Genomic DNA, 27,574 nt, shown 5'->3' on the forward strand with positions numbered 1-27,574 from the left:
TCTGGGCTGTTTGTACAAAGGGTAGGTGGGCGGCAAATGTGGTTAATTTGCTCATCTGGAAGCTTGTGGTTCATTTTGCCGAGCCAAATCCTCTCATTTAGAGGATTCTGTTCCCGTGCGCGTGTAGCGAGTAGGTGGAGGTCAGAGGGGCCATGCCGGAGAAAAAAGGTGCAATGGAGAAAATGGCTTGTGGAGAGTGGTGGGATATGGAAGCAGTTGTGGGACTGGTGAGGGTGGAGAGGAAAGATCTGAGACTTGGGGAGCACTTGTGTTGTCAAGATGTGTGCTGAAGTGTGAGCGGCATTTTGTAAGTGAACTGAGTTGGGTGCTTGGGACATTTTCCTCTTTGGAGAAGAGTTGTGCTTTTCAGTTTATTTCAGCAGATGGGCAACATGGTGGGAGTAGCCGTTAGCACGTCACCCGCGGCCTTCCCGTGTATAGTTTGCACTGTTTTCCACGGGTGTTCTGGTTTCCTCCCACATTCCAAGAATATTCACTTTTGCTTCGTTGAAGAATTTGGTTGAGTGTGAAAGTTAACTGTTTTTGTGCTTGTTTGATAGACGGTGCGACTTTTCTGGGGATTTTTATTTCACCAGTAGAGGGCGCTCTATAGTTCGGAAAATACGCTAAATAAATCTCAATTTTTTTTTCTTGGGTCTGTTCTGTTTTAATTAACAAATTTGTTTTTTCAAACTGCGGCTTATAGTCTGGTGCGGCTTGCATGTGTTTTTTGTTTTTGTTTTTAAAAACAGAGTAGCTATGGCTTATATACGCACCTTATAGTCCGGAAAATACGGTAATGACATCAAAGATTGCATCACCCAAGTAAGACATTACAGCAAATACAATCTCATTCATTCCAGGGATGTTCTGTGCTGTTATCATCAATCATAATAATAATCAGATTTATTTTTCCTTTTTTTCCCCTAATATTTAGGAATAGTTTGTTGTTTGGTTTTGTTTTTTTAAGGGGGTGTTGGGCCCAAATATAGGTTGTATCGCCACTATAGAAACGGAACTCCACCGTAAAGGACCTCCTGTATAGTTAACATGCAAAGTGCATGCAAGAGAAACAACAGGGCAAATTCTTAAGCATCCCATTCAGTCCAAATTAGTCTCCAACAATTGCTCCACAGCGATGGCAGATTGCGTTACAAGATTTTTGGCATAGTGATGAAAATCCCACAGGGTTAAGCAGAGACTGTGGCGTGACGCTGGCTCCCATCGGACATTAGCATAACGGCCAGGCCTCATCCACTCACTACTAGATTAGTTCTGCTCTCCTCCCACTGTCTGATGGCTCTTTATCCTCACAGATCCACCCCGGTAGAGGGTCCTGAACGCCACTATGGACGCCGGCGTCATTATCATGCACCACGAGGAGGAATGGGCTCACTGAGAGACTGCTGTTTGCCGGGAGATTGACATCCCATTTGGCACGCTTGGAGAGAAAGGACAGGGAAACTCCCCCCTTTTGACTATGATGGAGTAGCTAGTCAATCTGTCTGCACGAATTAAGAGTGTTCATCTGGTCGGCTAGGTGCTTACATTGTTTAAAATTCGGCCAAATTAATTGTAAAAAATATCATAAAATGCGGCCACCAAATTGTGAAAAGTCAAGCTGTTCTCGCTACTCTAAAATGATAGGGGCGTGCCCACTGAATGAGATGAAACCACGTCCTGCTCAAGTGTCAATCAAACCGCGATGACGAGGTGGGACTTCATGTCACATCTTTCTTCGGCTATTGAGGCGCAAAAACGTATTTGCGTGAAGCCTCAAATGTCCCACCGGGTAGTCGCGCCACATACTGGCCGGAAGCCCCGCCCCCCCTCATTCTTATGCAGTGATGTGTGCGCGCTTTCGGCTGACAATGAGGTTAATAAACGTATTTAACATGTTTTGGTGTCGCTGCAAATTTATTCCAACTTTTCCGACTTTTACGGTTCAGATTAAATTGTTGGGCTCTTGTCAGAAATAACTTTTGTTGTCACTACCTCACAAGTGAACAACTATGCAACTGAATGCCAGAATGGAATGTTTAAATGTGAGGCTACTGAGATTGAACTACTTTCAGGAAAATTGTTCCTATCTTAATGACGATAAAAAATTTTCTTTTGGCCACAAATGTTATTACAATGATGCTGTTTTGTATGAGATCTCTGAAATGGGTTTAATAAAAGAAAATTGTTTTGCACTGAAATCTTGTAAGGTGCTTTATTTTAGGTGGTGAAGCATAGGGTATTTTCCCCACACTGTATAGTGTTGGCATGAACACTCATGGGTGTTAATTTAAACACTCAACAGTGTCATTACGACTGCACTGTCAACACTACATTTTGTTGCCGTAACACACTATTGGGTAACATTTTTGTAAATGTAACTTTAACACCGGGTAGTGTGAATGCATATATACACTTGGTCGGTGTTAAAAGTAACACCGTAGGTGTTGAATCAACACCAGCAGATGAATAGTGTAGTTGTACTAAAAAAAAATTAGCTGATGCAAATAAAGGTGTTCTAGTTCTTATATACAATGCCCCCCGCCCAAAAACAAAAATAATCAGGAAAAGTCAAATGGTGTTTATAAAACCATGAATAATAAATGAAAAATTATTTAAAATAAAGTACATGCTCTTGAATTCACACTTTGAGATTTTTGAGGATTGAGTCAGAATCTTGACATTCAATCAACAATCACAGTCAGTACTTTAGATCAAACATGTAAGAGGATTCTCACAACTAACTTCCTCACCCATGTGATAGTTGAAATGTTGAGTGGCGCCAACACCGACCAGATGAAACCGTCTGATAAAACCTGTTTGTCGTATTATGGAGTTACATCATTGACTCTTCAGACACGTCGAATCCATTGGTCTCAGGTGAGTTAGCATTCGCTTTAAAAAAGTACCCGTGACATGTGACTGGTCCAGACTCTTGCGTGTCATGCACTCGGGTAGCATTTTACTGAATTAGAGTGCAGATCTTAGTTTGCTGGCCCAACAATCCTGGATATGTGGTTAGACATTTATTAGTTGGACTGACCACAGCCATCTTGTGTGTCAACAAGATTGTTGCTCAGTCAGGTTTATCACACAAGGGATAAAATTGAGAATGTTCTCACTTAATCACTGACCTCAACTTCCCCGATCATCTCATATCTTGTCACAATAGGCACATTGTTTCCCTTTGTAATAGCTACACTTTAAAGTCGATGGAAATTGTTGGAATTGGTAAAAGGGGTCGTGACAGGCACATCCAAGCCAATTTATTCAAACCAAAATAAATATCAAGCTCCTGTATTCTAAAAATATTTAGTGCAAATACCAGCGAGGGAAAGCAACACGGTTTGCCGGAGGGCAGAAAATTGGTACAAGGCACATAGTGTGGCAAAAGAGAACACATGGGAGCACATTAAGAGCACGCTGTTGAGAAACTGAAAAGCCCAATTAATTCAAATTTGAGGCCTCTTGTTTAAGATATTGAGAAGTCATATTGCCCACTTCTAAATAATCATCCACAATATTTCCGATGAATGGCTAGAACATTGTTGATGGCTACGCTCATTCCGTTTGTTTCCAAGCAATGGAGTGTTCATTCCATATTTATTACTGTACCTTGGAACATTAAAATTTTAAGACTTTTCAAGGTTTCAGCGGGCAACATTGCAAATTGTACTGAATTTGGATTTGCAGGCCTTTTGGAAAGCCCCTCATTAGATACTGCTGCAAATTCTTCAGAATGGATTTTAAGGTTCTTTTATTTATTTTTTTTTAAATGTCTTGGGCCTTCCTATCGCAATTAAGTCATTTCTACCAATATAGCAGGGGTCCTCAATCCTGTTCCTCGAGGGCCTGTGTCCTGCCTGTTTTCCATCTCTCCCGGCTGCAACGCACTTGATTCAAAGGATCCGCTAATCAGCAAGCGCGGAAGAAGCTAGATAACGATCCATTTAGAAATAGATTTTTTTTCAAACAAATCGTTCGCGATCGGCATTGCATTACATTGTGACACATGCATGCCACTGTCTAGACCTGGGGTGTTAAACATATGGCCCGCGGGCTATATCAGGCCCGCAAACGGGTTTACTCTGGCCCGTGAAAAAAATTGAAAATGAATGAAAATTTGAAAATGCGATTAAATGAATTCATTCAACCACATATTTGGATTAAGATTTTTTTCCCGCCACTGGATATTTGAGCTTCATTGTATTTATTCAGTTCATATTATTCTGTTCTATAAAAAATACGTATTTTATGAAAAATTTCAAATGCATTTAAAAAAATATATATTATAGATTTCTTTTATATGTTACAATATATTTACAGTTGAGCAGGACAGCATAGCGCTAATCTGCATATTTACACATTGACGGCAATTGCTTTTCTTTATAGATCATGATCTTAGTGGTCCAGCCCACTTGGTAATTGATTTTCCTGCATGTGGCCCGGGAGCTAAAATGAGCTTGACTCTCCTTGTCTAGACTTTGTTTGCATCATTAAATTTATTTGCATATTGTCGATGCTGCTGTCACTTAAATCAACGGAGGGAGGGGTCAGCCCACTTCAACTAATGTCATCTAATCGAATATTTGTATTGATATAATGAATGGCGCGTGTTAAAAATATTTCTAAACATTGTCTCACCCTAAGAGTGGGATGTTCTCTTTTCATGTTGCATTACTTTTCCGTTTTTTTTTTTTTTTTGTGCGTATGTTCCCTAACCTTAACTTGCGCTTCCTCGCCTCTCTCTCTCCCTCCCTTCCTTCACTGCTCTCTCGCTCTGCCTTCCTGACTGTGTGCACACTGTCTGCCTCAGCTGTGCTCACTTGCACTGTGCAGCGTGGACAGGGCAGAGCTGCGCTAACTCAATGGGAAGAGGAGATTTGAGGGAGAAACTCAAACTGACGACTCAGGATTAAGAGCAGAAAAACAAACAGGAGAGTTTTTTTCCCCCCCTCAGTTGGCGTGGACGGTGATTTAAATGACGAGGATAGATTTACCTTGATTTTTCATTGCCCATTAATAAGTTCACCTTGGGCTGGTTGCTTGGACGGACTTTCATGCGGGCACTGTAAGCCAAACTCATCTTTTGGACTAGCTTTCAAACTGGTTCTTTAAGTCGAATAAATCAGGGGACACTTTTTTTTTTGGGGGAGAGGATCTGCCGAAGTACCCCGGAGGTGTGCAGAGGACAGACGCCACTGGCATTGACCACCTCCGGACCATGGGCTCTCTTCTGTGGGGCAGCTTCGTGCTGACCTGTGGCGTGATTCTGTTTCGGAAGGGGGGCGACGCAGCACAGCAAACAAAGGCTAATGTCCCACGGCTAAAACTCTCCTACAAAGGTGAGTTGTGTGCACTTGTAACAAATTTCACACCATGTGAAAATTATTCTGACACTGTCCACGTCTTATCAATTTCTTTGATTTTTTTCCTTCGAGTTGCATGACTTGCATTTGAAAGCGACTGTTTTTAAAGTAGAATCTAAATTAATTCTATGTGACTCAACAATGCTTCATCGATATTAATATTTGTTATTATTATTATGACAGCATATATGCCATGTTTGCCTGTCAATTGCGCCTTCGGGATATTTGCCCAATTTTTCGCATTTTAATGGATTTTTAACACGATACGAGAGCGACCTCACGCGTGACATGGGGAAAATATTGCCATGTGTTCTGACAACATTCACACGACGACATCTGCCATAGTATAAAGATGCGACGGGGAATCCAGACCCATCAGAGATGAACAAATAAGAGAGAAGAAACAAAATTGTGTCTGCAATCTTTTTTTTTGGGCGAATTAATTCTGAGGCAAGTTTGTCCAAACACAACTAGTTGCTTTTTTCGATTTGTGTCCAAGCAGCAGTAAGAGCGTCCTGATAGGCTATCGTTACGTTTCACGCGATCACCACTTTGTCAGTGGCTCAGCCCAACTGTGTTTTAATCACACACAAGAATTTGGGATCTGAAACCTTAACCAGGTTTAGAATTTACGATTCTTAAGTGAGACAAATTTCTACCAGAGGCATCAGATAATCTGTTTTTGTCTGATTTTGATTGCGGGGAATGAAAATCGCTCAAATTAGGTCAGATTGTCAGCATGTGTGTAATCGGAAATATCGCAGAAATTTTACCTCGGTGTGAAGATTTGCCGAATGGATAAAGATGGTGAATTAAAAAAAAAATAAAATAAAAAATTAAATCACGCTTTATACACCCCACACCAAAGGATAATCGTTTAGGATAATCTTTCAGGGACATCCGATAATTCGTCTTCTGATGACTTCAAGATCAAATTGGGCGCAATTGTTGACTAACATACTCTTCGCAGACACTTCATTTAATTCACATGCACAATTTAAAAATGTTCGAATCCTATGATGTCACCGGGATAATCGTTGAACCGTTTGTGGCTGTCGTAGTTTAGATTCATGTGCCTGTCATGTATGCGTGGTGGAGTCAACTGTTCATTACACAAGTCCGTCTGACATTCACTCTCATCATCTTATCTTCGCCTAAATTATACGACAAAGCGCTGTTTGCCGCCGTGTACGCCTCATGAAAAGTGGTGCCAGATGCCGAATCCCTGCCAGCCAAGTGTCATTTATTTCTTCTCCTCCCACGTGTCATCCCCCCCCCCCCCCTGTGTTACTCAACGTGCGGCAATTATGCTTGGAATGAATGGTGCAGGTCTGTTTGAGCAGATGGCTTTATCCTCGAAAAGAAATGGTCCTCGCTCAGCACTGGGGAGATCCATAATTACACGCGCGCACACACACACACACACACACACACAAACACGTTCACGTTGCCATCTGTAGATGGCTAATGATACCTGTGAGCATATCAGTCAGTTAAAAAGTACATGCTGTCGGTTGGTAGAAGCACGCCCACAAGCGGTGATGTCTCCATTGCGGCGGAAGCCAACTTGCTGATTTAATTGTGTACTTTCTCAATGAGGACCCCATTTGCATCGGACCCTTTGGGGGGCACTATTTAGCAACGGCGCTGTCCTGACAAGCTGCTTTTATGAGCACTTTCAAACTGATTAAATAAGGTGAGAGGGAACATCGTAAATCATCCCCCTTGTTTGTGACAATAAGAGACATCCGATTATCGTGTTATAAATCATCAATATCATCAAATGAATAATGTATTACCATGTGATAGGTGAGTAAGTAGACTGACAAATGAAATTTCTCTCTCTCTCTCACTCTCTCTCCCCCTCTCTCTCTCTCCCTCCCTCTCCCTCTCTCTCTCTCTCTCTCTGTCTCTCAAGTTTTTTTTCCAAAGTTTTTCAGAGATGCAGCGGCTAACGGCTCTCCCTCCCAGTGCTCTTTATTGCTTTTTATTTCTGATTCTGAAAATGTAATTTCTACAGGTGCAACATTTTATAAAATATATTTTAAATTAGATTTATCTTCACATTGTTTCCATTTCCACATTTGTTTTTGTTTTTTTTTACCCCCAAAATGCAATAATCGTGATTTCAATTATTTTCAATTATTACAATAACGCTAAATAATCGTGATTGATATTTTTAAAAAATTTTTTTGAGGAGTCCTCGGTTTAAGACTACACAGTTGAAATCAGTAATATTAACGGCAACAATACGGGAATAAACTGTCACTCTTTTAAACTCTCTGCAGCATTAAAAGGTAATTTTTACTCAACAGTGAAATATGTTCCTGCATTTATGAGCGGCACGTGGGGCGCTGAACTTAAAGAACTCCGACCCCTAGAGGTCAATACCTGGCGCGGGTTTCAACCAGTGTGAAAACGCAGACGGCTATGTACAAATACAAAGGCTTCACTCGTATGAATGTAGCATTAAGATGTGTATCTCAAAGCGCCCGCTGCCTCCATCCTTCCTCACTAAACATAGCTATCTGATACATACTGATTTTTTTTCCCCACACAAACACACACAGCTGAACCCCACGAGATTCTGACTGGTCTTTAGAAGTGAGGGCTGAAGGTCAGTAGGTCAGTGGCGTAGGAGGAAAGATAACAACGATACCCCACGGCTACCTAAACACGAGCTAAGGTCCAACTGCATCAACAATCACGCTGCGAGGTGATGCCAAGGCGGCATTAAAGAAATGAACTCGCGTATGATAAACGGCAACAGGAATGGATATTAGGACAATTCGCAGCCTACGGGTGAATTCATTATGCTGCAAGTAAACGACCGTCCATATGCTTTATGAGCCAAAAGAGGTGTTAACTGCCAAGGAGTGATGAGATGCTACTTTCCTTTTATCGGATGTACTGCCAGGAGTACTCGGACATGCAGTGAGAGGGTTGTAAATGGGTGGACAATTTTCTGTATTTTCCCACGGAAATTTAAATTGGGGAAACTTGGAAATACTCCAAATTGAAAGCTAAAAAAAAAATCACTCGCAAAGCCTTCATTTAGCCAGGCTTGAAATATATATTTTTTTACTTTATTTTGGGTAGCAAATTTTGCAGGTTAAACCCGCAGGCATGAAGCGAAAATTATACCCCCCCCCTCCAAAACAAAATGACGACATAACGACTGAACAATTGTTTTCCTGTTTTATATATTTTTTTACTTATTAAATTCACATTATAAATAGTAGCAAACTAAACATTTTCAGTGAGGTAATTTCAAACAAATATAAATTTCAGTTTATACTAATATCCGAATGGGTTGTAAAGTAAAGAAAAGCCGAAATGATAAAATAAATTCAAAAAAAAAAATTAAAAAAAATATACTGCCATATAATTTGGAGAAAGTCATAAAAAAAATCAAAATCAAAACTCTGAATGAACTGTACAAATCATGTTTGTAATATATTATTCATCTCCTTATAATCGTATACTTTTAATCTTATATTTTAATCTCTCTCTCTTGTACGCTGTAAAGATCCTGCTTAGCTCTGTGTGTAACATGATTTTGTATAATCTTCTCTCCAGATACTGATTCATTTGCCTACTATTTTGCACTTCAAAGTTGGATACGTTCTGCTTTAATGTGGTTTCGGCCAGACTTCTGCGAAAAAGTGCACTCAATCACCAAAGCTCTTAATTTCGGTGTTAAAACGATTGCACGTCAAACTTATGTTATCCTAGCAATTAGCATGGCTTCTCCGTCTTTTAATTACATCTCGTCACGCCATGATGGGAGTGATACTTGTCAGAAATGTAGCTCATTCGCTGCCATGGAGGCAATGATTTCTGTTTTACAAGCAACTCCAAAAAATGTTTAGCCAGCCACATTAGTAGCTAGCTAGCTAGCTGGTGCAGCGTAATCAAGTTTGGCTGAGTTTGCCTCAACCTCCCGACTTTCCATGCGTAGGTGATGTAAGCGCATTACTTCTTGCACTTCAAGCTCAGTGCAGCTTTTTAAGACCACCACCGCCGTTAAAGGAAAAAAAAAATAAGTCCGAAGAAACAATTCCGACATTTCTGACTCGCATGATTGAAAGCAGCAGCACAGGACACTCGAATGCAGTCGTGAGGCCTGCATCCTGCAGAATAATAACGACGACATCCGCAACATTCCCGCGTGCACCCGGATTAGCAGCAGACCAACCAGCATGCAGCGAGTAAAAATAGGCAGCCGAGATGTTTTCTGCATTTCAGCGTCTTTGGACCGGAGAACATACTCGACTAATGACGCTTTGTTGTGCATTTCCTCCGGAATAAATGAACCATATGTGGACAGTGCGTTTTTTTTGTTTTTTTTTGGCAACGTGTCCCACTATCAGTAGTATGAGCGATACATCGCTATTCATAAGTACAGTATACGCCACATGTGGGCTTTTGTCAAGATGTGTTCCTTCCGTGTCTCTGGAAGCACTTAAATAACACTATCGCTGCGAGAGAAGGTAGGGTAAAAGAGTTTATTTTTATCAAGTCTCACATGGGACTGTTGATTCCTTGCATCTGCCCTCCCATTGCTGGGTTTTTCCTCCCTCACAAATTCTTTGCGACACAAGAAGCAGAAAAACGTAGCGAGAGTGGGTAAGAGAGGGCAGCTGTTAAAACTCAGGTGCAGGATAGAGAACGTGTGAGAAAAAAAAAATAGGTAGGTGGATAGATGAGAGATATCTATCGTATTTTCGGGACGATACGTCGCTATTTTTTTCCTAGATTTTGAACCATGTGGCCAATACAGAGGAGCCGCTTTTCTGTGGATTTTTTGTTCACCAGTAGGGGGCGCTCTACAGTTTAGAAAATACGCGAAATAAATCTCGATTTTTTTCAACATAAAAAAACTGCGGCTTATAGTGTGGTGCGGCTTGTATATCGTTTTATTTATTTATTTTTTTTTTTTTTCTTCTTTTCTCAAAAAAGAGCTGCTGCGGCTTCTATAAAGTTACGCCTTAAAGTCCGGAAATTACGGTAACATTTCGCATTGAAGCAGCTGACACCCGTCGAAAGGGGCACATCCTTCTATTCACTTGTTCGTATGTTGTTAAACTGTTTTAAATGAATTAAAATTCACATGCGTCGAATTCTGCTTGTTAAACAAGAGAGTTGTTTGTAGTTCGGCGGAGATGACACAGCGGATCCGACATGTCGAGGCCCATACCATGCGGGAAAAACATCCTCTTTCTTTCCAATAACACAAATCCCAGTGAGCACCACGAACAGACGCACCACACACAATAACGTCTCTCCCTGGATGATTAGCTTTGAGTTATTTGTATTTCCACAATGCGTTGCCTTGGACACCACTCCCACGGAAAGTGAGCATGGATGAGCTGATTGATGTTGCATAGGACGCACGTCGCCGTTCACAGTCAACATGCGAGGCTTTAATAGGACACGTGGAACCGATTGGAATGTTTTCATTTTTTGATGTGAGGACCCAAAGCCGCCCGTGCGTGACTTGAGTCAACGAGTCGTTGATGATGGCATCGACAATAATTCAAATACAAGAGGAAGTGTTGTCTAGTTTCGAATGATGGAGAGCTCATCAATGAAGCAAAACAGACTTTAGAACACAAGAGAACCGACGTAGGCCTGCTTCATGAGATTTCCAGGCGAAGAAAAAAAATAAAATCCGCTCGTGAGAGCCAGGTGACGTTTTGCTCAACGTGGCCTAACGGGAAACATGTCCCTGTTCTGGGCACACCACAGCAGCAGGGTTCCGCATGGTGGGAATTTGTGATGTTTGCAAAAAAATCACAAACTGCTTCGTGTTTGGTGGAATAATTTCTCGTTTTCCTTTCACTTTGCTTGCTCGGGGCACAAAACTTGTTCACTCGTTTTTTTGGGGGGCATTTATTGGTTTTCCCTGGTTAGCACGATGGCCTCACAGTGCAGAGTGGGTTCAATTCCGGCTACGGCCTTCCTGTGTGGAGTTTGCATGTTCTCCCCGTGCCTGCGTGGGTTTTCTCCGGGTATTCCATTTTTCTCCCACATTCCAAAAACATACATTGTAGGTTAACGGGACACTCTAAATTGGCCCTGGGTGTCAGTGTAAGTGCGAGGGTTTGTTCGTCTATGTGTGTGCCCTGAGATTGGCTGGCGACCAGTCCAGGGTGTATCCCGCCTACTGCCCAAAGACGCCTGCGACCCTTGTGAGGAATAGCGGCTCGGATAGCAGAAGGGTGGATGGGTTCTCACTGACAAGCCACAACAATACATCCAGAAACTGCTTACAGACTAGAAGGACGCTTGATTAAAGACTAGTCGACACCAAGAATTAAAAGTCATTGTGAAGTCATAGAAACGGCACAACTCGCAACCTACGACGGTTCTCTTTCCTTACCAGGAAGTTTATTCTTGCATCGTAAGATATTTGCCCTGGTGGAGGCCAAAATCGATCAAGCAGGAATTACTTTCCTCTCCGTAAAAGGACTTAGCATGAGCACATTGACCCGTGATGGATCCCCATGACTAGAGGAGAACGTAAAACTTTGGACTGAGGTTTTTGTAACAGTCCAAACGTTCCAGAGTAGCTTCACAGCCTCAAGAATGATTTCAAATCGTCCGGGATTTATGAAGTTGGGTTTACATATCAGGTTCTCAGAGAATGATGGGAGTGGTGCAGTCCGTAGCCGAGGGTTTAGGGTTAATCCTGCATTCTGCCTTTACATTTGAGAGACCGTCTAAAGCCTCCCCGACTGCTGAGGCACCGGAAATCAAAGCAATAACATCAGGGACGAAACGAGCATACTTGGAAGAGCAAATTGTTTCTATGCATTGGCAGCAAAGGCTAAATAGTCACATTTGATCATTTCGGAGATTCATTTTGAGGTCTCGGTACGGGAATGACAAATGACAGCTTAAAAATTAAATTAATGGAAAATAAGAGAATTTGTTCTTTACAAAACATCTTTGGTTTGAGTTTGTTAATCATCATTGGATTAGATTCTCGCATACTTGAGACTTGAGCGTGTCTGCCCATTGCATGACACAAAGGACGTTATAATGTGATAATTGTATCCTTACGGGATAGGCAGAGCTGAGGACTTTCTTCGTCACTTCGACAAGTTGAGCTTTCTGCTGTGAAAGCAAATGTCGCCTTGGCAAACCCGCCGTTTGCACAGCAAAACGTGATCTGCAAACCATAATGTGTCCTAATAGCGGCTGTGGTTTGGGTTTATACTGCAAATACTGCACTTTGGGTTGTGGACTATATTACGCTGTTATATATTCCTTCTCGTTTTCCACTGTGAGCGCAGCAAGTTCTGCTTCGTTGCGCTGGTGAGGTGACCGTCACTATGCAGGCAACTTGATAATTTGCTTGCAGCGCTGGCATCACCTGGGCAGTTCCGTTAAATGATTGACTACCATTGACGGCTAAATACGTCAAAGATCCATTTTTTTTTTTTAATCGGTAGTGAATGAGGTAGGCTTGGCACTGCCGCCTTGGTTTTCGCCAACTGTGTTCCTTGGCCACTCTTTTGAAGTTATGATGGTGTGTATGAAAAATGAAGAAAACCACAGGTCTACGGCAAAACTGACAGAAGTGGCATATTCAGTGCCGCACTGAAATACTGTAACGTGGAATAACACCTTCAAAGGTATTCTGATGAGCCACAGAGGAGAATAGCGTCTTTATTACATGTTCATAGTCTATATTGGTGGAACGGCCCAGACGCCTTGGGTTCGTATTAGCGCGAACGTTAACGCTCCGGGACATGTCAGTTTGACACATTTTCCGAGAAATGATGTTAGAAAACAGGCGACTTGTGTTATGTGGAGCACATAAATTCACAAGCATGGCTTCGAATGCGCCTAACCATGACACTTTGATTATTGGTTTTTTTTTTTTCCAATCTTGTTCATTACATACATCTGTGAAGAAACTGATTTGTTGATTACATCACTTCAATTAATTATGCCTTGAAGAAATTCCATCTGAATACTTGGCTGCCATGAGCAAGGCTGCTGTTTATTCAGGCTCAAGAAGAAAAACATGCAGTCGCCTATGGCAAGTGTGCAGTATCCCGTGCAAGTGTGGAATTGAGTTCAGAATATTCAAGAGAAGGATTCTCAAGTGTTTTGAAAACTATATATAAAATGAATCAATTGCCCTGTAGTGAACTCGTTTACTGCCATTGACGGGTAAAGACGTCAAAGATCCATTCTATTTATTCATTTATTTATTTATTTTTTTACTTGGCTGGTAGTGAATGAGAAAATCTAAGAAATATAGTCAAAAGACCATCAGTAGTAAGCAGGCGCAAATATCCTATTTATGACATATTAGGCTTCACAACTGTCAGGACGACAGACCAGAGAAGACAAATAGTCCATATTATTACTAAAAGCAGCAGCCAGACACACTGAAGTTGAAGACCGTTGTAACAATTTGAAGCATTCAGAAACGCTCCAAGACGCAGAACAATAATATCTTGTATTCTGACAGTGCGACTGTCATGAATGACAAAAAAATTCTAGTCACCTGAGAAAGCCCTGAAACTCTCCACCTCCCCCCACAGACATGCTGGAGTCCAACAACCTTGTGACATTCGAAGGTCTACTCAACAGTTCGTCTTACCACACCTTCCTGCTCGATGAAGAGAAAGGAAGACTGGTGGTGGGAGCCAAAGACTACATTTTCTCCTTCAACCTCCTCAACATCAGCAAAGATGTCGTACAGGTAAAACAAAGCCTCCGGGGTCACGTCTGGCCGACTTGATGCAATCAGAGTTGAATGCACCTCAGGCTTCTTCTGTTCAGTTTTCGACTGGAAAGTGTCTCATTAATATTACAAGGCAGCACTGTCGCACGCCATCGCACACTGCGCTCGGCACGTTAGCCGCTCTACGCTCACCTGGATGAATAATGGAGTAAACGGAAACAAAGTGGAGAACAAATTGCACTGTGACCGTTTCAACCTACATATACTGTCAACACACACGCATGTAAGGAATGATTTCTTTTTGTCTTTTTGGTTTGTGTTCGCAGATACCTTGGCCGGCGTCCTCCATCAGGAGAGATGAATGCAAGTGGGCCGGAAAAGATCTCTCGGTAATAAAGCTTACCGTATTCCCGTGGCCAAAAAATGCACCGTTTCAAGGAGCTAGCTCGCGCTTGCTAGCTCGCGCTTGCTAGCTCGCGCATGCTAGCTCTGATTCAGAGAAAGGCTGCTTTGTCAACAGCAGTTCCACAGCTGCTGTTGGAGGTCACATGGCAATGTAGCAGATAAGAATGTCAGGGGAGGGATGTTACCAGTCACCAAACGCCTCACAGTTATAAATCAAAACCAAAACTATTACTGAACAACATACAAGCAAACAACTGGCTATAACTGCCCTCTTTGAAGTCAATGTCTGCTTGTGCAATTAATAGCGCAAATTTTACTACATTTTTTTTTTAAAGAACATAATAATCCCAGTCATATTTCCAGAAATCATGAGGCGAACACACTGGGTGCCTCAGGTCTGATCGCAATCTCAGCACCAACTCTGAGACCAGCATTTGACCCTAATCACCGCTAAAGCTTTCAGGAGCTGCATTTAAAAAGAGCAAGACGAAGTGGATCTATATAAATCCACGCATATCTACTGCGATGATACCAAGCAGGAAAAATATGTAGTCATATTTTCAAGGATCAGCTGCATTATTCTGCATCCTCGTGCCGCAGAAATCTTAAATCTGCAATTGCAAATGTATTTGTTACAGTCACGCCAACAAAGACCACAATCGATTCACTGATACACTCGGATTATTTGATTTCTTCTAGATAATGAAAAATATAATCCCTACTTTCTGGATGTAAAACACGCCTTGAGAGTCATTTGGCTCAATTAGGTTGGAAACATAACTGTAATAGTGTTCTTGTCGTGAGTCAGAGACCATCAAAAACAAACACACTGCTTTTAGTTGTCAAGCCTGACATAAATCTCTGTCTCTGAAAAGCGGAGTTGAGGCTCCGCGTTAGCGCAGTGAGGTGATATGATGCCTCAAGCCATGCTGCTGTTTGCGCCTGAGCTCACAGCTTGCAAATTGGCCGGACAAGACTTTTGTACAAAGATTTGAAGGACGATGAACTTCCTTGTCTGGTATCGGTAAATATTATGGCATAGATGAATAGAATGGCCTGGTGTTTTATCTCTCGTAGAGCAAAAAGAACAAATTGAGATTTATGGAAGTATGCTGGGATGTACTGAAAGTCGGCAAAGGGACGATTCTCGGTTGTTTCGGAAAGATGACGCTGAGCAAGGGGCCTTCACAAGCACAAAAAAAAAAAAAAAAAAAAATCATGATATATCACCTATGGTGTTATAAAACCAGTACATATGTACTTACACTTCAGAAGACAATGTTTAAACTTGCAACACATTGAACTCCTTTCGTAAATATGCATCATAAATCTTTGGGTGCGACAGCTGCAAAACTCAGTGGCTGTCTGCGTACGATCCATTAAAGCCAGATGAGCTTAGTTATGCATAATTTGTGATTTTTTTTTTTGTTTTGTTTTTTTTTTCGCTGCCCTTTTTAATATGTGATGACACAGTTAGTTTCATTTGAGGTCAGGCCTGCTTGCCATGTGCGCGAGGAAACAAATGTGCCATATGGCAGTGGCACAGTGGATACAAACACATTCAGACGTCACATGCAAGCAGAAAAAGAAATAAAATTCTGGCCGGCAAAACGGACGGGTAGTGTGCAAGTAGAGGTGAGCGTGTGCGCGTCTTTTTAATGCAAGACGTTAAGGACGGCCCAATTGCGTCACTTACGATAATCGAGATCAGGCGCGATGTCAGTTTGCGCGATTGTAAAGGTGGACTAAGGATCAGAATGTCAATCTGATCCAAAAATTGCAAGCACAATTAATGCAATCCGCGTGGGATTACGCTAGATTACAGTGGAGTGTGATCTGAAATCTCTTATTGGATTTTTCCTCTTGTGTTTTTATCTCAGCGGCTTATTTTTTTTTTGTCTTTGTTCCTCAGAGAGAGTGCGCAAACTTTGTCAAGGTGTTGCAGCCGTTCAACCAGACTCACCTCTACGTGTGTGGGACGGGAGCTTTTCACCCGGTGTGCTCCTACCTTGAGGTGGGAAAGAAATTAGAGGTATGTCTTTGATATTGTAGAGCTTTTTTTAAAAAAAAAAAAAAAAAACTACAAATCACATAAAGGTGCGTGAAGATCCGTAGCTTTTAGTATCGTATATGACTCATGTGGAACTCATTTATGAATTAGAGCGAAGGGAATTTCTTTGTAAGTGTGTCAAGGTTACTGAGTCACACTGACAACCAAAACATTTCACATTTTCCGTGAGTTTATTTATAAAAAAAAAAAAAAAGGGGCGGCACACTATCATTACAAAGATGAAAACTATGTTTTTCATATTCTGTAGTTACACAATTATAAGCGTAAATATGATGTTGTTAAACAATATTACCAATGTGTGAGAATTTACGTCAAGTGATCGAGATATGGGATGCACACGACAAGGCGCAGATGTTTTAATTAAACATGAAGCGATTTCCAGAGGGCGGCCTTGTATACGTACTTTTGGTAGAAATCTGACAAAATGAACATTTTTAAGGATCCCCAAAAATTGTTAACAACATAAAATGGCCCATTTTGTGCATCTTTCTGATCTTTTCCATCCATCCATCATCCAAACTGCTCATCCTCACGGCGATTGCACCTACCAAATTCCAAGTTAAACCGGCTTGAGCGGATGAGTCCATTTTAGGGTGGCAATGTGATTTCTTTCATTTCAGAATGAGAAAAACTAATACAAATGCAATTCAAGAGAGCGCATATGCTTCGGAGTTTCCACTCATTTGACCCAACATTTTCTGCGGTTTAAAAATTGACAAGGTCCAAACCAGTGCCCGTCATCACCTCGAACATTAATTACAGCATGCGATGAAAAAAAGGTTTTAATCTAACAAAGTAACTTTGTGCGGTCTTCACTCAGGACAACATTTTCCGACTCCTGCCTCACATCGAAAACGGCAGAGGAAAGAGTCCCTACGATCCGAAGCTTCTCACCGCTTCCATGCTGATCGGTGAGTCCCCCCCCCGACATGCCAGGAGAACCTTTGAGTGCATTTTGAGTGCCTCCCATAAAAACAGGACGGTCCTGAAAACAACCTTCTTCCTTATCTTTCATTGACGTTAAAAATGAATGTACAAGGCGAGTCGCTCATTCACTCCGAGTGGATATACTTTGTGGTTGCTATTTAGAGACCGGGAGGTGTCTCATTGACAGAACTGTAAACGATTTCAGTCTGGCTGGGTTTTTTTTTTGGTTTTTCGCAGCTGACGCTCAGCTATTGTGTGGCCATAAGTGGCCGGTATTTGGTGAACAAAGAGCCAGACTGTCACCAATTATTGCCTGTCACTTTCTGTGACATCACACCATTTAACCTGACAGATGGCTGCTTTCCAGCCTGTCACTTCTCATCACGACGTTTCTGTCCGCACCTTATTACCGACACCCCCGATTTTACGGACTCTGCCCGAGTCCCGTGAGTCGTTCCTTTATTTCGAATCTGTTTCTTATCTTGGGATGATTTCAATGAGAGAAATACACCCGTTAGCGACGCCATATAACGAGTACGCTGTGCTTCTGCTCCCAGACGGGGAATTGTATGCGGGCACGTCGGCCGACTTCATGGGACGGGACTTTGCCATCTTCCGCACCTTAGGAAATCATCACCCAATCAGGACGGAGCAACATGATTCGCGCTGGCTCAATGGTGAGGCACATCTCGCTTTTGAAGTTCATTTGGGCGCTATTATGCTAGAACAGGACGTAGCCTTCTCCAAAGTGTTCCCACGGCGCTGGAAGTTAAAATTGTCTCAAATGTCACGGCGTGTTGCATAGTTGATTATCTGAATTATTTTGCCTTGCTCGGTCTTGTTTTATTTATTTATTTATTTTTTTGTATAGGGGGAATTTTCATCTCACTTGAAAATATTTTTTTCCATTTTTGGGTCTTTTTTTTTTGTATAGGGGGAATTTTCGTCTCACTTGAAAATATCTTTTTTTTACACTACCCATGTTCTACTTCTGACAATAAAGCGTGTTTATAAGACAGTGGTGAGGCCGGCCTATTCAGATGCTTTGCACATGTCCAGAGGAGAGATAGCGAGTGTATCGGTAGAAGGCAGATGAAAATGAACAGAGAGCAAGAAGATAAATGAAAATGGCTGGCAATCTGGGAAACTCTGCTTCGTAAATTGCTGGCAGTGCACAAAGCCTACGCAGACAAAAATAAATTGTGCATAATTATTTTTGTTTTTGCTTTTGCTTGGATTCTTTGTGTTGTCTGAGCAGAGGACGCATACTTCAGCAATATGTTGTATATCTCTACGTTCATGCTCTACTGCCATGATGCATATCCCAATTGTGCCATTTGAGCCCCCCCCCCCCTCGAAAAAATGAATTATGTATTATTATGGCCGTAGACTAGCTCGAGCCCTGCTTATTAAATAAATAATGTCTTTCATACATGTATTCTGACTTATGTGCGTGTCTCTACATGTGGGGTTAGATCCCAGGTTCGTTGGCGTGCATCTGATTCCAGAGAGCGACAACCCGGAAGACGACAAAATCTACCTGTTCTTCAGAGAGAACGCCATCGATGGCGAGCACGCCGGGAAAGCCACGCACGCTCGAATTGGTCAGCTCTGCAAAGTATGAATAATAGTCGGCCCTCCAAACCATTCTCACAAACCCACACAGACTCACTCATGCACTCCATTATGTGAAGAGGGGCAGCAAAAAAATAAAAAAAAAAAAAAAAAAAAAAAAAAAGAAAAAAATTCTTGACTGGTGTCTGAGAGGCTTGCATCATGGCTGCTCACGTAGGTTTTTGTATTTTGTTATATTTAGATCTTACAGGAGAGTGGGCTTTGTTGCGCAAGGGAAAATCATCCTATATGAGAAAAACCTGAGAGAAATAAATATCACCAGAGGCTTAGAATCAAAGATAATGTCTTAATCCCGAATGCATTATGTAGTACTGATTGGGCCACGTGTGCCTTTCAGAACTTGGAGATGCTTAATCACTGGTCTTGAGATGTAAAATACTGCTGTTAATTACTCAGAATGACCTCGGGGGCCACAGGAGTCTGGTGAATAAGTGGACCACCTTCTTAAAGGCTCGTCTCGTGTGCTCTGTGCCGGGAAGCAACGGCATTGACACACATTTTGATGAACTACGTAAGTTGCCGCTGAATGGATTTACAATTCAGAGCAGTCATTGTAAATCGCTTTATGATGTTGCTCTCTTTTTGGCTTTCAGAGGATGTTTTTCTCATCAGTACGAAGGATCCGAAGAGTCCAATTGTCTATGCGGTGTTCACCACATCCAGGTATTAAGGCTGATGATTGAATAATTTCTAGGGCCCGACGAGTGCAGATTTTTTTTTATTTTTTTTTTTAGGATGATGGCAATGCTGTTTTTGGCAGGAAAAAAAATTTAATTACATTTAATTTGCAGATTATTTTTTTAGCCGATTTTTTGGGGGCAGGCCCTAACAAGGTTATTATGGTTTTGGAATTTTAATTCAAATCATTTTTTTTTTTATTTCGCTCTGAGTTTTCTTTTTTGAATTTAGTTAGTTTTAATTAGTTTTCAGAGAGGCTTTGTTAGTTTTTTATTAGTTTTAGTTTTTTCAAACATTCTTAGTTTTAGTTTAAGTTATATTTAGTATTAGTTTTTAAAAAAAAAGTATTTTACTTGTGTGCAAGATTAGAAAAACACCACGGTACGTATTGAAGTACAAATCTTTGATTATAATTATTGATTTCACATTTGAACATATTCTTCTCATACCATCAGCAATATCTTCAAAGGCTCAGCCGTGTGCATGTACAGCATGACTGACATCCGTCGAGTCTTCCTTGGTCCTTACGCTCATAGAGATGGCCCCAACTACCAGTGGGTGCCTTTCCAGGGCCGAGTTCCTTACCCACGGCCCGGCACGGTGAGTGTATTCATCAGAATCAAATCATACCAATTTCAACGGATGAAACTCACCGATGACTTTTTTTTCTCTGCAGTGTCCCAGCAAGACGTTCGGAGGATTCGGCACAACCAAGGACCTTCCTGATGAAGTGGTCGTCTTTGCCCGAAGCCACCCGGCTATGTTCAATCCTGTCTACCCAATCAACAACAGACCGATCATCGTTAGAACCGACGTGGACTATCAGTTCACGCAGATAGTGGTGGATAAAGTCGAAGCAGAAGATGGCCAGTACGACGTCATGTTCATTGGCACAGGTTTGAAAACTCATCAAAAGAGTTCAGAACGGAAGGCGAACGTGATTCAAGTGAAGAATACTGTCGTTTTGCACCAGACATAGGAACGATTCTGAAAGTGGTATCGATCCCAAGAGGCTCGTGGCATGACCTGGAGGAAGTGCTGCTGGAGGAAATGACTGTTTTCCGAGTAAGTTATTCTCTCCTCACTTCTATTATCGTGATCCATGTAGGTTTTCTTAGTGTCCCATATTGTGTGTTACAGAAGCCAACAGCCATCACAGCGATGGAGCTTTCAACAAAGCAGGTGTTTATAATCAGCGGAAAAACAATCGTTTCACTTAAGTTTTAACGATTAATGGTCTAGGAATGGGAGGAACAGCATGCGGCACACGAGGAGATAATATCACATACTAATTCATATTTGATTTTTACAACTTGCTTTCACTCCACCCTTTGGTGGAGGGGTTTGTGTGTTCCAATGATCCTTGGAGCCACAAAGGAATTGCATAAAGAGATCTGAATTGTTTGCTTTTGATTGAAACGGGCAGGAAATTTTTTTGGGGAAAATTCAAATTTTTAGATCCTTGGCACAACCCGTGCATGATTTTTTATTCTGAATTAATAATCATATAAATGGATTTTTCTGCGCAGCAACAACTGTACCTAGGTTCAGATATGGGCGTGTCCCAAATGCCTTTGCATCGCTGTGAAGTTTACGGAAAGGCCTGCGCTGAATGCTGCCTGGCAAGGGACCCCTACTGTGCATGGGATGGGACCGAGTGCTCCAGATACTTCCCCATGGCTAAGAGGTACCGGATACATATTGCATGATCATATACGTAATCAGGGAATGGTGACGGTTGGTATATTTTCCCAAGTGGGCACTTGAGAAACTGGAATGGTTTTCAAGGGCCTCGTCAATGTTATTACTTCAACGGTTTTTCAATATTAATCTCTTGAAATATAAAAATCATTTAATTGTTTCGTTTTGATAAGATGCTACTTCCTATCTCATGCTAGTCATTCGTAGTCATAATAGAGCCGAAGCCGAACACAGACAAAGTGGTAACAGTCAGAGGTGGGCACAGCAGGAAATTTTGCCGGCCCACATGCACAATCAAATTTTAAATAAAAAATAAAACATTTCATTTTGACTTCATGATCATCGCGAGGGCCGGTCAGAGTCTGTAAATGGGCCAAATGTAGCCCGCGGGTTGTACCTTGCCCACATATGCAGTACATTCTCTGCCAAGATATATCTAGTGTTTAATTTTAATATGAACACTATTGTTTCAGATAACTACCAGATGGAAGGTTTATTGTGCCAAGAAACAATCACGTTTAAGCATTTATGTTTTGATCAGGCTGCAGAATTTTAATGACAAGGATTCAATTAGAGCTGAAGTAATGAAATTCCAAAATGATCGCTCTATCGGTATTTTCATGATATTAACAAAGTAGACACACGCAAACCGAGCATTGCACACAACACAGAACGAGTTCTTGAAATGACGATGACAACATTGATGCATTTAACTAAGAGCAAACTTGGGCGGTGATCACAGAAATAAATCAGCCGATTTCATGGCCAAATTCAGTGGTTAAGTTACAATGTGAGTTTTGTTCAAACTCTTTGAATTCCAAAGATGGAGTTCTGTGTTTACAAGAAGTTAGAGGTTGGAGATGTTCGAGGTCAGCATGAACAAGGCAAGAGGCAGTTTTGAGAAATACTCTCTCTTTTGTGAGATTTAATCCCACGCAAAAATCCATTTTGACGCTCAACAGTAACCTTAGGTTGAAAAAAAAAAATAAAATTAATTACAATTTTTTTTCAGCTTTCATTCCAGACAACAAAATGTAAAAGCCACCACTGGCGGCTCTTTGTCTCTCTGCAGGCGAACCAGGAGACAAGATATTCGGAATGGAGACCCTCTTACGCAATGTTCAGATCTGCAGCAGCACGGTACAACAACGATGATGATTAAACTTTAATTGAATATGTTGGTTTTAGTTCAACTTATTGATCGCATCTTTGAAACATCAAGCCGGATGATTGGAACAAACAATTGAGCCTGTCATTTCGTAATGTGCTTTTAATTTGAAATTCGATGCAGTCAAATGAGTGCGAAGTGCCTGAATGTGAATTATGCCATTTTTTTTTTTGCCTGTGCAAAAACTAGATGAAAATTTACAAATGTAAAGGAACATTTACATTTTCCAAAGCAGCACTTATTTTGCCAAGCGTTCCCTCAACATTCTATTTATATTCTACCATAGTAAAAAAATCAATAAAGTCAAGGTGGTAGAAATGGAAGTGACAGCCACAGAAGGTTTACACGACAAGGCAATCAAAATCCTTCATGGGTAAAACGCAAATATACAGTCTGTTGTTACAATATTAGGTAAAGACGGACATTTTCCTATCGAGAATTTACCACCCTGATCATAAGGTAAAACGACCACATAATGTTACAGCGCAGAGATTAGTCGACACAGCGACATGTGTTTCCCATTGCGCAAAATTGGACGATGAACTATTTCCAACATTAGCCAGAACATCTTTCGGCTTTTCAACTCCAGTCAGTCCAGAGTGAGTTATGAGCTATGAAGTGAGGGATAAATATGCGTGACTTGCACTATACGCTGTGATTATTTGTCTTAGATGAACTGAGCGAGCAGAAAACCCTGGAGGACAAGAGTGTTTACGGTGTGGAGAACAGCAGCACCTTCCTCGAGTGCAGCCCCAAGTCGCAGCGAGCGCTGACTTACTGGCAGTTTCAGCATTCTGCCGATGAGCGCAAACAGGAGGTTAGTTATTTCTCCACAATTAAAAGCAGGAGGTGGGCAACTAAAATGATCGACGTGGGGGAGGGGGGGGGGGACACAATTTTTCATCAGCTCTACTGGATGGATGGTGACATCGGACCACACACGCGATACAATACAACTTTATTTTTACAACACATTTCACAACGGCTGGAGCTGTAACAAAGCACTTGACATATGGTGTGATCGAAATTAGCCGTAAATTACAAGGCAAATTAAAACACATTTAGAGTAAAAAGCAGAAGAACAGCAGAACAGCGACAGTTCCATGATGAGCGCCAAGCCAAGGAATAAAAATGTGTCATCAAACAAGTTTTAAAAGTGGACAGAAGAGAGGGCTTGCCTAACATTTAATGGAAGCTCATTCCATAAGGTAGGAGAACCGGCAACAGAAAAGGCGCGACACCCCCCCCCCCGAAGCTGTGCTTAGTCCTCGGCACCTCCAGCAAAATTTGTTCCGCAGACCTGAGGCAGCGGGCAGGTGCGTAGGGGTGGAGGAGCTCAGAGACGTACGCTGGGGCAAGATTTAAGGATGAATAGAAGTATCTTAAAATGAACTCTAAAGTGCACCGAGAGCCAGTGAAGAGAGGCCAAGATTGGGGTTACGTGATCCGTCTTCTGAGCTCCACTTAAAGACCGGCAGCAGCATTTTGGACCAGTTAGAGGCGCTTTAGGGAGGACTGGCTGACTCCAAAGTGAAGTACATGATGTAACGCAGGCATGGATTACCGTTTCTAAAAGCTGCTGGGAAAGAAAGGACTTCACTTTAGCCAGCCGCCTAAGATGAAAGAAGCTGGATCGGACGACGCCAAGGATTTGCCGATCTAATTTAAAATTACTGTCCAATTAAAACCCAAGCTTCAGACTGTTGGTTTTAGATAAGACGCACGTTTAATAGTGACCCAGAGGCCGGACCATTTCATTGGATGGGGAGCATTATTTAGTTTTTTATTGTTATTAAAGCACACCTTTCTCACAAACCCTGGGTGACATTATACACAATGAGGACCATTCCACATTTTCCTTACGGTGCACACCATTAACGTTTAAAAAAAATTACAAATAAAAGAATAAATACTACAAATAAATTACAGTATGTGCAATTTGGTGGTCTACACGTCCAGGTTGTGTTCCTATATTGGATATCTTTGATTTAAAATGTACATAAAGGAAGACTAAATAATCACTCACAGACATTCATCTGAAATTTCACATTCGTGTAAATCCAATTTCAGGGTCGTAGGTCATTGGATTTTTTTTTTTTCCCCCCTCCACAGATAAAATCCGAAGAACGTTTTATCCACACAGAGCAAGGTCTGTTGATCCGCACGCTCAACAAGAAAGATACCGGAATCTATCTGTGCCAGGCAGTGGAGCACGGCTTCATGCAGACGCTTCTGAAGGTGACCTTGGAGGTGATCGACACCGAACGCCTGGAGGATCTGCTGCACGCTGACGACGAGGCCATCGCCAACACGTCGGTGCGGGACCTCCTACCGCCTCGGGGGACGGCCAATCACAAGCTGTGGTACCGAGACTTCCTGTCTTTGGTCAATCACCCGACGCTGAACAGCGTGGACGAGTTCTGCGAGCTGGTCTGGAAGCGGGAGCGCAAGCACAAGAAGCAGAAAGCTCACCTGGCGGAGCACCAGCAGAAGGCGGGGCTCAACGTCCACAGCCACATGCACAATCAAGGCCTGGCAGCCAAGTGGAAACACCTGCAAGACAGGCAAAAGGGGCGCAACCGCAGGACCCACGAGCTGGAGCGGGCCCCCCGCAGTGTCTGACCCATAAACCTTGTCTGAAAGCACACCCCTCCGATTCTCATTCTGTGTCCCTCATGGCTGTTCCCATTAACTGAGCTGCAGACTCTTTCCGCAGTGGCTGGCTTTTGAAAGCATATTTCTTCCGCCCCGAAGTGCCAGCTGCTGAGTTGCGTGCACGGGCGAACCGGGTGCTGATCAGTCTTGCATCACAGCGGACGCTTGGGTCATGTTATCTCAGCTGGTCTCAGCTGCTTGGGGGACACTAAGTGTCAAATAGCACACAAACCCGCCTCATCGACTCTCGGTGGCTTCGTGGGCCTCGCGAGTCCAATGACAATTTAATGCCCACGACTGAACGAGTGGAAGTACAAGACGACGGCCCGAGCGCTGCACGACACGGCGAGCAACGTGACGGCACCGCAAATATGTAGCGAAAAAAAACATGTAAATACTGTATGGCATATAAAAAAGGGAGTGTAACGCAATTTTTTTTTTCCATGTTGTTCCTCACGATAGAGATTTATTTAAGAAGCCATTTTGTACCCGTCTGTGTGTCAGTGCCATCTATAAGCTTCACGAACTAAATACTTCCATCCATCTCAGCAGATTCTTGCCGGCGGTCCTAACGCCTCTTCTTCCGTGCATGGAATGCGACAAGTTATCCCGACGTTGAATATAATCTTCTGCTACCTGTATATTTATTGCTTATACTCCTATGAGCATTGTGAAAATGCTTCTTTATGACGACGTCTGGCTGTTTTATTGGACCAAGCGTATTATCACAAGAAACTTTCCGGACTGGAGCTATTTGTCAATAACGGTCAACGACGTGCACTGAGCAATAACACGACATCCCTCGCCATGTATCGCTTCATTCAATATCGTCCGAGTCTTTGGATGAAGCACACGCGCAAGCTGGAATGTAGCTGTGAACATTTTGTAAATATAGACGCCATCCTCCCCGTGTTGAGGACGCGGCGTGCTAGTGCATGTGACTACTATTGTAGCGTTTTCCATTTGCGCTATGGCAGTAATGTATTCGGCACACCGGACACAACATGATGTAAATACTGTTTTTTTTTTCCGAGCGTATAATGAGCTGATTACTAGAGGAGGGGTCAAGAAGAGCTATTAAAACGTCTACACACCAGCTAACATGATACCAAGCAACAATGTACAGTATAACGAAACAAATGTGCAGCACATCAGTGTTCCGAAACCTCATCTCCCATCACGACCGTGGCGGATGTGAAACGCAATAGGAGCGAAACAATAACGTCACAAAATTTATCAATATGATAAGCTGATGGTCATAAATAGATAATATATGATTCCAAGTAAGGATATCGAGCTCTGCTGTTGATCTGGCATGGTGATGTATTCTACTGTTCAAATAAATGTTTCTTCATAACATGACGCCTTCCTGTGTGTGTTTTTGCTTTCATTTTACAGCCGCATCCTCATTTACGGTCAATATCCAGTCCATACAATGACATAACTCATTTATGTGATAAATCAGAGATGGAAGACTACCACGTTCCAAAAGAGTGAATAGAAAATTTGTGTAAGGCTGTCACTTTCAAATACATTCAATCATTGCGATTCGATTTGTCACACGCACGCGCACGCGCGCCGGGCACAACGTCAATCCCACGTCGCTTACACACTTAGTTGTTTTACTGTGGTTCGAAGCATACGTTAACGCGCGCGCACACACGCACGCGCACGATGAATTTAACACTCACCCATTACAAGACGCTGGCGACGAACGGACACGACACGACGCAACATCGTCGAAATCCAAACAGCGGGGGTAGCTTCCGTATAGTTTAAATACGTTTTTTTCCCCGCGTGTCAAGTGGTCAGGTGACTGAAAATTATTTTGTTTAATAAAAAGACAGGTTAGATCATTACTTAATAGTGGCCAATTCGGGGGCATATTTATTTGAATTTATAATCGGAACTAAATGGGAATAAAATGCCTCTGGGCTAAAATAAAAATAAATAAGGGACTAAATTGTGTCAGGTGATGCCCAAGGGGTGGGGCTAAGCTATATATGTATGAGATTTTTGTGAAAGGCAGTGAGAGAGGAGGAGAGGGTGTTGCAGTGAAGATAGCTGAGAGTGACAGTTGCAGATTTTGCTGATTAACTGACATGGTAGTTGTTGTTGAACTCCAGTCCGTGTAAATATATGCATATTTTTTTGCAACTTTTTGCTGTAGTTTTGCACTTTTGGGGGAATTTTCACTGTGTTGCACTTTGGGAGGTTTGCACAATAAACTACACTCATTTTGATAAAACTCAATCGGC

The 27,574-nt window shown here is 42.1% G+C and overlaps 1 protein-coding gene across 1 annotated transcript; it reads left to right on the forward strand.

The window, feature by feature from the left end:
- Positions 1–4,814: 4,814 nt before the first annotated feature.
- Positions 4,815–26,673, forward strand: sema3ab (sema domain, immunoglobulin domain (Ig), short basic domain, secreted, (semaphorin) 3Ab). Its single transcript, XM_088298084.1, has 17 exons — positions 4,815–5,345; positions 13,934–14,094; positions 14,403–14,465; positions 16,394–16,513; positions 17,373–17,463; positions 18,037–18,156; positions 18,955–19,097; positions 19,511–19,625; positions 19,708–19,777; positions 20,248–20,392; positions 20,469–20,688; positions 20,766–20,857; positions 20,933–20,974; positions 21,322–21,479; positions 22,566–22,633; positions 23,333–23,478; positions 24,774–26,673. The coding sequence occupies exons 1-17, from the start codon at positions 5,225–5,227 to the stop codon at positions 25,281–25,283; spliced, it is 2,385 nt and encodes a 794-aa protein (XP_088154210.1). The 5' UTR covers positions 4,815–5,224; the 3' UTR covers positions 25,284–26,673.
- The last annotated feature ends 901 nt before the right edge of the window (positions 26,674–27,574 follow it).

Source organism: Idiotropiscis lumnitzeri, chromosome 6 (genome assembly GCF_059441095.1).
Source record: "Idiotropiscis lumnitzeri isolate Australia: NSW breed Sydney's pygmy pipehorse chromosome 6, RoL_Ilum_1.0, whole genome shotgun sequence".
Classification (NCBI taxonomy): Eukaryota; Metazoa; Chordata; class Actinopteri; order Syngnathiformes; family Syngnathidae; genus Idiotropiscis; species Idiotropiscis lumnitzeri.